The sequence below is a fragment of the Cololabis saira genome, chromosome 3, assembly GCF_033807715.1.
Source record: "Cololabis saira isolate AMF1-May2022 chromosome 3, fColSai1.1, whole genome shotgun sequence".
Taxonomy (NCBI): domain Eukaryota; kingdom Metazoa; phylum Chordata; class Actinopteri; order Beloniformes; family Belonidae; genus Cololabis; species Cololabis saira.
In genome coordinates, this window is record NC_084589.1 from 8,718,667 (window position 1) to 8,730,619 (window position 11,953).

General features: G+C 42.0%; 1 protein-coding gene across 1 annotated transcript; it reads right to left on the reverse strand.

Annotated features, from left to right (window-relative positions):
• Positions 1-4,103: 4,103 nt before the first annotated feature.
• Positions 4,104-6,786, reverse strand: LOC133440861 (potassium voltage-gated channel subfamily S member 2-like). Its single transcript, XM_061718189.1, has 2 exons — positions 6,376-6,786; positions 4,104-5,930 (listed from the first exon to the last, which is right to left on the reverse strand). The coding sequence occupies exon 2, from the start codon at positions 5,926-5,928 to the stop codon at positions 4,495-4,497; it is 1,434 nt and encodes a 477-aa protein (XP_061574173.1). The 5' UTR covers positions 5,929-5,930; positions 6,376-6,786; the 3' UTR covers positions 4,104-4,494.
• Between the last annotated feature and the right edge of the window lie 5,167 nt (positions 6,787-11,953).

Consider the following 11,953-nt stretch of genomic DNA (forward strand, 5'->3'; position numbering starts at 1 on the left):
GTTGATCATTACATTGTTGTTGGTCAAGACGAGAGTCACTTTTCTTGATGGACGATCACCTTCCAGATTAATGACCTTCCCATTAGCCTCAGCGGTGGTTTGTCATAGCTCACCTTATGTAACCCAGTACGGCAATCATTCTTCTTTTTTTTTTTTTTCAGCTTTTCGTTTTACAAGTTGCCACTAGTGGATGATTCGTTTCCATCGCACCCTGTCTTCTGCATCTTCCTCTGTCACACCAACCAACTGTGCATCTTCCCTCACTGGATCCAGAAATCTCCTCTTGTCTTTTATCTGCCAGCCCCATCGCCAGCATCCTTCCATCTGTGTGTTTATGATCCCTCTTCTTTATGGGTCTAGTCTAGCCTCACTTACTTTGTCTCCAGGACATCCAACCTTGGCTGGTCCATCTTGAACTCTCTCACTTCCAGTTTTGTTTTCCGTCTTTTGGTCAGTGCTGCCATCTCTAAGCCTTAGAGGGATAGTGTCATTACTGTCTAGTTACCTTTTTCCTTTTTCAAAATTAAGTTACTAGACCTTTTGCTATATGTAATTTCTGTTGTGACCACAGGCACAACAGAAATTACAAGGGTAGAGGATAAAAATGAAGAAAAATAAATATGGGAGAAAAAAAAAGCAAAGACTGTATATTCATGGTATATGCATGTTAAATAAATCAATACAAAATAAAGAATTACTCCACGGAAATTCTCTGGTACTAATTTATCAAATGTGAAAACTTTTTCTCCCCTTTTTTTTGTATGCCTTGTCCTGGTTTTTGGGTTTTTTCACAGTTTTGTAGATATGTTCCTGTTTTATTTCGAAACCCCATGTCCTTGTTACATCTTGACTGCTTTGTTCCCATCTGCCCTGATTGTGTGCACCTGTGTCTCATCAAGCTTTTTATGTACTGTATATCTTGGCTGGTCTGTTCTGTCAGGGTTGTGGTTGAGGAGGACCCAGATGCAGGACAGACGAGGACGCAGGAGGTCCAAGAAACAGTGATTTATTTGACATAAATCAAAGGTAAGCGGTGCTTTGGAGGATTGCAAAAGAGCTTAAACGTTGCCAAAAATACAAAAACCTGACATGCCACATGGAGGATGGAAACAGTACGGACCAGCAGGGAGCAAGGGAAAGACGAGATAAGATATGTGCAAAAGGCTTGATGAGACACCGGTGCAGACGATCAGGGCAGACAGGAACAAGGGAAGTCAAGACATAACTTAACCACAAGGACATAATAAAATAGGAACTTTAATACCAAAATTGTGAGCTTAACTCAAAACTGTGACATGTCTCTGTTTGTATTGTGACTACTTTTTTCACAAAACGGGAGTAATGGTTGATATTCTTTTTTTTTTTAACTTTTTTTTATGATATTCACAGACTGTGAATGTGTTTTTAATATTTCCTTAAAACACAGGGAACACCAGCAATGAAAACACATTTGTTACTAATACGTTTTAATTTTGAAAAATCCTCAAATAAGTCCACATGATTCCTAGACACAAATTATCACTGAAAAAAAAGTCTAAATAATCAATAATCCAAGAGCTACAGTTGATATAAGCCTCTACAAACCAGATAAATCCACCGTGGTGCTTATTTTGAGTTACTAAAACAGGCATAAAGAAACCCAATCTTCCACCTAGGTTTAGCATTACTTAAATTCTGCGTCTGTACAGGATCTGGATGTGATAATTAGCCATGATCCACGTAATAAGAAATGTATTTTTGGAGGCATTCACGCTGTATCGAACATGGTGGGAAGACGTCAAAAGTGTGAGAAGAGAAAAGAATAAGCCACACTGAAAAGATCAAATCTTCCCACACTGTTTAAAGCAGGGGGATTGTAGCAGATGGTAATGTGCGACAACACGCAACGCCTGCTTAGTAACAGAGTTTAAACCACCAATACAGAGAAGACTGGAGATGACGCCTGTGCTGCCAGCTTCAATAAGTTCCCCATTAGACACGCTGTCTGGTATGTTGGTGCACAGTGTTCACACACACGCAGCATTTGGTTATTTTTCCTTATCTGCAATGATAAGTTTGGGCAGTTTTACAGATTTTCATTATTTTTTTATATGCCCTTCTCTCTGTGAAAGAAACCAAATAAAAATGCCCAAATAACTCTTGCAGGGAGTCCAATTTACATCAATAAACATTTAATCAGAGGGCACCTGTTTGATTTTACAATTAACCCAGATTAGCGAGGACACCTTCAAACGCTTTAATATGAGAGAATTACACAGAGAGAGAGAGAAACAGACTAAACAACTCCTGTATGGACTGTCTTACTCTCGGTTTGAGCCGTAAATTTAAGGCTGATTGGACTGGACGTTTAAGCTTTTACAGGTTATTGGTAAAGAAGACTGATTTTTGTCTGCCATAGCCATCATTTAATAGCCTGTGCAGCTGCTGTCTGTAGTGAGCTGTGTGCCAGACAGGCCCCGAGCCCTTCTTCCATCCATCACCACAGTCAGAGGGTAATGATACAGGCGAGCCAAGGGGAGGCAGCGAAGGAGCAGACACTTCCATCTTCGTCGTCGGGAGTCACGGTGACCTGCACACACTCATCAGCCCAGTCTTTTTGGGCTTGGACATTAGACAAAGCTGCAAATCTTGTTAATGTTTTTTCAATACCTACAGTCCTAAAGCACGGTTAAGTGTTCTCCTTAAGTCCATTATTAATTTCCTCTCCCTTAGATGGAAATAGGAGACAACTGCTGTAGCTTTGTTTTATTTTTATTTTTTTTAGACTGCCTCTGTGTATTTAGTAGAATGTCACCCGATGTCACTCTGAACTCATTTTGCAACTTTTCCATACTAGCTTGGCACTGCAGCAGTGTTGTGGATTTGCACTCAGGAGGAAAGTTTTAAAACGTTTAAGGATAAACAAAAGGAAAGTTATATAATTGGACTCTTGAGGGTAAATAATGTTTGAAATGAGATCCTCATAATTGTTCAGAAAAGACACTGGAAAGACTCAGATTTCTCATTAGGACTTAACAAGTGTGCGTGACCTTCTAGCTGAAGCGCTGTGCTGTTCAGTTATTCTGCTGTTGTTCCTTGAATAAATACATTCCATTTTCTGTGGATTCAAAAAAGGTTTTAGCTTTTTTTTAAACAGATAATTTTAGATTTAATTATATAAAGAGAACAAGGTCTGTTTGTAAAATCAAACTGGTTAAATATTATAGCTTTATTATAGTTTTTTTTCTTGTCTCTGGAGACATTAAGCTTCAAATTGTCCTTGAAAAACATGAGCAGATCACTTACAGAGAAGTATATAAATGTATGAATATCTGTAATATGATAGTAGTTATTCCGTAAAGTATATTGGCAAGAAATAGCTCCTCATTTTTCATTTGAAAAAATGAACTAAATAAATTGCTCTTTCAATGAAAAAGCACCAGTCATTATCAATATAGATATTAAATTCCCTCCATCTCTTCTCCACATTAAAAAAAGAAAAAAAAAACGTTTTAGTGCCACTGTCTGCTTTTACAAATTGGCTCTTTATCTTTTAAAGTGAAATCAATGTCATTGAGTGTTTCATTCAATTTCTGGTGCTACTGCTTTAAATGAGAGAGCTGTTATAACAAGGCTGGCCAGAACAAGCTAAAAAAGGTACAAAATTTGACTTGATATATATATATATATATATATATATATATATATATATATATATACACACAATATATTGTGTGTGTGTGTGTGTTCATGCTTGAAGCTAACTAATAAATTATTACATAAACAATATATATCTGTATCTGATACAGTATATCTGTCTTGGCATGTAAGGGAGCCATATTGTAAGTATTTTCTTCTCAGTTTTCCATCAAGGCATTATTACTAAATGATGGTGCAGCTAAAATAAAACCCAATCCTGCAAAGATGATTTTATTCGATTTGTCCCTTTTGAATGGTTGTTGCTTTGCCTGTCAAATTGTTTAAAATATTGTGTCAATCATCGCTATCAGCTCTGCTCGTCCCCTGCGAGACTACATGTGTAATCTCAATCAGCAAGACACTTTTAGAAACCCCGTTGGACGTTGCTCTGTACATTAGAAAAACAAGGATGTGTATATTGTGTATTTTTGTCTTTAATGCATTCAGTTTTAACCATACACCTGAAGTACTGTATTGTTTCAACATCACTTTGACAAAACAAGTCTCCTTTAAACGGATACAGTCAAGTGTTACTTCAGACATATTTCATCATGACAACTATAGCTGGATGAAGGGATTTGGTGTGGCACTATCTAAGACACCTTCATTCGTTTTTTATTCGTTGAAACACCGTGATAGTGCAGGTGAGACGTCATTCACTGTACTGTGATGGACAAATAGATCAACACGTTATTGTACAGGGCTACAGCAGGAGACGGATCTGGGCCCAGGGCCGTCAGCACCCTGGACAGCTCCCTGGACAGCTCCCCGCGCATGCGCACCAGCGAGCTGAGGCCCACGTGGCCTCGGCCTGCTTCAGTGTAAAGACTCGTTCAGACTCTGTTCACTGGGGGAACTTCGGCTCATGTTTGACAAGCTCGCCATGAGGGATTTCACTTTGTGTGCGTAATAGTTCCTCAGGTTAACAGAGGGCACTTCTTTGATCCCCTCGTTGAAATCACAGCTTCTCATGGCCACCTCCAGCTGCTTTTGTCTCTTGTAGAAAAGGGAGAATTTGTTAAAAATCAGCGTAATGGGAAGCACCACCACTAAGATCCCCGCCAGGATGCACGCTGAGGCGGTGAGCTTGCCGGCGATGGAGACGGGCACCACGTCCCCGTAGCCCACGGTGGTCATGCTGACCGTGGCCCACCACCAACACGCCGGGATGGTCGAGAAATCCTCACTATCTTCCTTCTCCACAGTGTAGGCCATGACGGAGAAAAAGGACACCCCGACGGCTAGGTAGAGGAGCAGAAGGCCCACTTCTTTGTAGCTGTTTTTGAGGGTGGCCCCCAGGGAGCGCAGCCCCGTGGAGTGACGGGCCAGTTTCAGGATGCGGAAAATCCTCATCAGCCTCAGCACCCGCGCCACCCGGCCCAGGTTGGCCAGGGCCGGGCTGCTCTCCACCACCAGGTTGATGACCAGAGTCAGGTAAAACGGCAGGATGGACACCAGGTCGATCACGTTCAGAGGGTGATCGAAGAAGTGCAGGAGGTCCGGGGCCACCAGGAACCGGGCCACCAGCTCCAGGGTGAACCAGCCGATGCCAAAGTGCTCCACCGTCTCGAAGCGAGGGTCCTCCAGGGGCTGACCCTCGCTGTCCAGCAGGCTGAACTCATCCATGCTGTTCATGCACATGGTGGTGATGGAGCCCAGCACCACCAGGATGGAGAGGATGCTGATGATGCGGCTGAACACCGAGTAACCCGGGTTGTCCAGCATCAGCCAGACGCGCCTGCGCGCACTGCCCAGCAGCTGCTTGTCGAACTTGGACGCGTCGTTGTAAAACTCCAGCAGGTCGTCAAAGGATGAAGTGGTGCTTCCTTCATCGCTCCTATCCTCCGAGTCCTCCCGGTCCCGGTCCATCTTCCTGCAGTGGTAGGCGCTGCTGCAGCAGGAGTCGATGAAGAACTCGTTGATGCCCCAGTACTCGATCTCCTGGCTGAAGGAGAAGATGCACAACTCGGCCATGACGTGCAGCCGGCCCGTGTTGTAGAAGTTCAGCACGTAAGGGAAGAGTGCCGGGTTCCTGTCGAAGTAAAACTCTTTCTCCGTGTCGTCGTAGTCGTCGCAGAGCTCCAGGATGGACTCCTTGGAGCGGCACTGGAGCAGGCGCGCCAGCCGCGTCTCGGGGAAGCGGAGGAGAGTGTCGGACTGGAGCCGCTGCTTGAAGCCGCCCACGTTGATGCGGATGGCCGCGCCGTCATCCATGTGGACCCCCGGGTCCCCCGGGACCTGACCCGGCATGGCTGGAGTGGGAGGGGAGGGACACGCACCAACCGAGACGCACGGAGGAAAGGAAAGAGAGAGCCGGAGTCGGACCAATCCATATATGACACAAAGAGAAACAGATAGAAAGACACGCACGCACATCCAAATGGGAAACAGGAAAAAATGAGAGGTTAGGTTATTTAAAGTCAATAAATATCAATAAACAGGTGCATTTATATATAAATATATGAAAAGCATACATTTGAATCCCCACGTGTTTGCCATTAGACAGCAGACTTGTGACTTAAGCCTGAATTATGGTTCTGCGTTAAATCGACGCAGAGCCTACGGCGTAGGGTACGCACCGTACGGCGCGCCTCGCCGCGTAACCTACGCCGTAGGCTCTGCGTCGATTTAACGCGGAACCATAAATCAGCCTTTACAACCGGCGCTGAAACGCAGCGCATGGACGCACGAACTTACTTTACAGCTCGTCCGGTTCCTCAAGCGCTCCCACAAGACTCATGTTCAGTGATGGCACATCGCAGTTTGTGGAAACCTCTGCTTCATAAACGACGAGACCTTTGTCCTCTGAGCTCCAGGTCGGTGCGTCTCAGGCTGGGGTTTGGGAGCTCGGACAGGAGACAGGTCTGTCCTCCAGGAGATGACAGTCTGCGTGGTGTTGAAGAGGATTCCGCCTCAAGTCAAAGAGAATAATATGCTCTTTAACTAAATACACCCGGAGGTTGTTTTGTTTCTTCTTTTTGTAGCTGTTTAGTTCTTACATCCTGCATCTGCCAGGTTTCTAGATCGTCTTCAGCTCTCGATTACACTGACTGTTTTGGAGGAAAAAGGAGAGAGCCATCAGAGCTGATACGCCCTGACAGCCGCTTTTGTTTGTGCGAGGGAATTCCTTTCTCTCCGTTTCCCTCCCTCTCCTCTTATATCTGTTGCTGCGCAGCAACACGTAGCTCTCTCTCTCTGCACCGCCTCCTGAACAGATCTCAGCATCATGGAGCTGAGGGCGAGGCAGCCCCGCTGCAGGGAATCACCAGCCAGGGCCGGCACGGGCAGGCTCCAGGACCACAGCCATGGCAACTCAACATTATTGCAGCAAGTAAATCACAGGGACTTTAATAAAGACACTCTAAACTTTATAGCACCTTACGGCTTGGCTTTGTGAAAAAGACACCATTTAAAATAGCCTATGAAATGAAATACAAACATTATGGTAATATAATGTGATGAACAGTCACAAATACCCATTTTAGATCTACATAACAATAAAACTATGAGTCTATCACAATGACCATTGTGGAAGGCAGGTTAATAGAATGAAAATACACAAGTCTCAAAAAGGAATTAGTGCATCTGAGTAAAAATATTCACACACACACACACACACACACACACACACACACACACACACACACACACACACACACACACACACACACACACTTTGGCAAGGGCAAGACACATTTATTTATATAGCACAATTCAACACAAGGTAATTCAAAGTGCTTTACATTGACATTAAAAGCAGCAAGACATAATTAGACAGTAAATTAAACAAATAAAATGAAATAAAATTATGAGAAAAGAAGGTAAAATAATGAAAAGCACAAGTTGCTGATTTAGGAGTACACTTAAATAACAAATACATTAAATAAAATGATAAGAAAAGAGGTAAAATAATAATAGGCACAAGTTGTTAAAAATAAGGGCAGTAGAGTACAGCAATTAAGTATTTAATTTAGTACGCTTGAGTAAACAGTAATGTTTTTAGGCCTGATTTAAAGGATCTACAGTTGCAGCAGACCTCAGGTCTACAGGAAGTTTGTTCCACCGGTGAGGAGCAGAATAACTGAACGCTGCCTCACCTTGCTTGGTTCTGGTTCTGGAACCACAACAAACCAGATCCAGATGAACCTCAGGGGTCTGGGAGCTTCATAGGAACTAACAGGTTTGGAACTGATTCCTACTAGTTTGTCTGAAACAGTTGACGATTTGAATTGTCTGACCCTTTATCCTGGTGGAATAAACTGTATGCACATTAAAAGTTCCTCAGTATCACATCAATATTGGACACTGGGGAACCAGTCAGTCTCCCAATTATATTTTAACGACAGAAAAACCCTGCTGCTTTTATCATACTTGTAAAGATTGTAACATTGCAGGGTCTCTGTACTCTGATTAATGAGGACTACAGATCTGCAGGGGCTCACTCATTCACCAGCATCAAGAATGATGACATTCAGCCTTTGCCAGTGTTTCCACTAAAATGATTGTTTTTGTGCGGACATTGCCAGGGTTTGTGAAATATGTAGCAATATGTTGTTTGATCAGAAAGGATGATTTTTCAAAACTGACCAGGTCCACCACCTGCGTCACCTTTTATCAATTCACTGGCAGCATCATTAACAACCCTGTCTGGCAGAACATAAAGCCCGTTTCCCTGTGGCCTTGCAGAGCACCCTTGCTTTTATTGATCTCATACTGGAGGTTTTGTCCCACACGTCCCAACGTTTCTAATGAATGACATTGCACTTCCTGACAAACCTTTCTTTCAAACCTTGTATAAGTTCTGGTTTTATTCAAAATCATATGTACAACTTTTAAAGTATCAAGTTGTCTTTTCCAAATACTTATCAACAAATGAAAAGACCACATGGGCTACATGCACTTGTGATCCATCTTTTCATCTTTCTTATTGCCTAATTTTTCCAATGCATCTTATAACTGTTTGTCACTATTTATTCTTTTTTACCTAAAGCGTATACGCATTGTTTGGTTATGAGTCATTAACCTTTGTGTCCTGCCGAAGATTCCTAAAGCAAGTGTGAACCCCAACCTCTCTCAACTGCCTGCAAGACTTTCTGGCATTCAGAAGCTGCACCTGTCAGATGACAACCAGAACACTGCACTTAGCCTAATGGATCTTTAAGCTTTTACAACTCTGCATTTTGAAGATAATAAACCTTTTAAGTTGTTAGTGTGGTCCGTGTTTTGCATTCTAGGTCAAAACCACCTTTAGCATAACAGATCTAATTTAAATAAATAAATAAATTAAGTTTATCAAGTATGACTTTTCCTATTCTGCCTGCAACTACATTTTTAGATGTCACATTTTTTGTTTTAAAATGAATCCACGGATTTGGACTTGTCCATCCTCCATTACAGCCATGACTTTATGTGCAAATGTAGTTTGCATTTGTCATGTTGAAAAAAAGCATCATTGACCCTGTAAAAAAAATGTCATTTTGGGATTGTACTCCTGAGTCTGTTTGTGTTCAGAACGTTCCAGAAACGAACTGATATGTATCGGGTTCAGTAAGATTATCGGCAGAGACTCTTCCCAGGAAAAGCTTGGCCTCCCTTTGGGAGAATGTCGTTAAATCTCTGTGCTAATGGGTCAGAGAAAAAGAAAATATAACAAGATTAGAAACAGGATACAAGCATCAATATTAACATTTATTCCTTGTCAATCAAAAGTTCTCCATGGAATAATACCAGTCACTAAGTAATTTCAACTGGCTCTGTTAAACATCAGGTCATCAGAGAACATCAAAGATTTGATTACTGAGCATAATCCTGACATTATGTTCTTAACATAAACATGGTTAGATGAAAACAGTAAGGCGCTTGCTTTTATAGACTCAACTCCCCCCGACTTTAGTTTTCTAATTGAAAGTAGAGAGGATGAGAAGGGGGAGGGGTCACCTCCTTGTTTCATGATTCACTGAAGTGTAAAAAGCTCTTCTTAGGAAAATGTGACTCTCGAGATTATCTGGCTGTTCAGCTTAAGGGTCCTTCTCGAGGTGTGTTTATGAACGTCAACAGGCCTCCGAATCAGTGCAAACCTTTTCAATGATTTCAATGTGCATGTACATTGTGGGAGACTTTAACATCCATGTGACAACCTCAAAGACAGAGGCTGAAAAACTATGTGACGTGCTAAAAAGTTTTGGTTTGACTCGACATGTGAAACAGGCATCATAAGTAAGGGTCTTAACATTTCCAAGGATTTTGTGACTGTTGTAGCTCTATCTAACCACTTTTCTGTTTTATTTAAAGGCACCATCTCCATCCAATCAAGTAGCCAAAGAAAAGTCATAATAACACATATTTTTAAAGCCATCTCAACTGAAACCTTTAACCAACTCTGCTCTCCCACCTCCAATCTGTCCTGTAAGTCTCAGTAAATGAACTACTAGATAACCTCCACTCTAATATTTCAGGTATCATTGATTCCAGTGCTCCCACTAAGGTGAGGTGGTGAAATCCAGGTTCAAAGAGACAGTTTTTTTTTTTTTTTAAAGATTCAACTCACACGAGTGTTCCTAAAATATCTTAGTGGATAACACCAAATGGCCTGGTCCACGTAGAGAGTGCTATTTTACCTTTTACCAAAAACCTTTATTAAAATCAATTATAGTCTTATTATTGGAACACCGAGTCTCATTGTTTTGAAAGATTTACCCGACTGAAACTCCTTTTGTTGCTTTTGAAAGGTGATGGTGCTCTCTGGTAAAATGTCTTCAGATCACACACAGCCAGAACAAAAATACATCAAAATTAAAGAATTAAAAAAAGCTTATATAATACAAACCTGTGTATTTAAGGTCTAATGACTGTAAAAGCTGGACTCCTTTTGCAGGGTCTACTAGCCCTCACCTCACTCATTTAATGACCGCGATAATTTTTTAATAACCTTTCCATACGATGGGGCCTTCTGAATGTGAATCTCACTGGACACTGGAGTCCAGCAGACTCTGCTTTAAGGGCCACATTTCTTACATCATTCATGACACTATCAAGGTCTAAGAAGAGGTCTTATTTTATGTGTTATGCGTGTGTATGACTCTTGGTGTGAGTGCGCCAAAGAAACTTCACGACAGATTTATTTAAGGAACATTTATTAAAAGCTCAAATAAGCAGACATTAATGCAGTTTAGTGTTTCCTGATGAAATGAGTCGACTTTTTATCAACACATAACTCACCACAGTTCTACATGTGACTTTCTCCATTTCATTAGCTAAACACTCTTGATAGAAAGATAACGAGTTGACCGGATGAGGCTTTTTTTCTCCATCTACTGACACTTGATCAGTTTTGAATCTTCTCTAAAACATGCAGGAGACAGCAAGTCCCCCTAAAGTCCAAATTGCTTTTTTTGAAGCTGCATTTCAGCATAAAGTATCACACAGCCAACAGTAAATGAAACTCCAAGCACGTCCCAGATGCTGCAAACCATCTGAGGTGACAGAGAGTTGGACAGAGCCAGCCTGAACCCGTCATGTCTCTTGCATCAGTGGTGGGAGGTCGGGTGAAGAGTGCTGAAACCATCACACACCGTACCCAGCCTCAACGGGAGAGGACAACCGTTAGTCTCTGTGTGACATGTTTGGGTGGATAATTTACATGTAAGTTGTTCTGGTGTGTTCCTAGGAGCATGTGTGTGTGTGTGTGTGAGTCACCGCCTCCCTCTGGAATCAATTCTGTGCCAGCGACGCTTGTGTTGACAGATTTGTGAAGCTTGAACAGGAATGTGTCAGTTTCCCCTCCACCTGGGTTTGGCGAGATGACATCAGTAATACCTTAAAAAACCCTGCCATGTCAAGGTGCTTTCTTAAATATATATATCTATATGTATATATGAGAAAGATGCTGCAGGAATAATGACAAAAACATGAACAGAAGTGCATGAGCATCACGCTGCCTTCAACCACGGACAACTCACTGTGTGATGAAAAATGTCACTGGGGCAATAAAACAAAAGTACTCTGCGTTCAGTAAATAATGCTCTGTGTCAGCCCACGGGCACGTAGCAATAGGTGTTTTGAGTCTTTTGAAGTGGAATACAAAAGAAAAGAAAACAGGTCCTTGATCAAAAGCAATTGTCAGTTGTAGGTGACATGTGACATCAGTGAAGTCATCCTGAAAAAAACATGTGCACTGCATGTGAGCGGCTCTGGATAAACACTGATATCCTGATAGAAGCATGGGCTTTGGTGCCATATTGTGAAACATGATGTGACTATAATAGTATTACGAGTG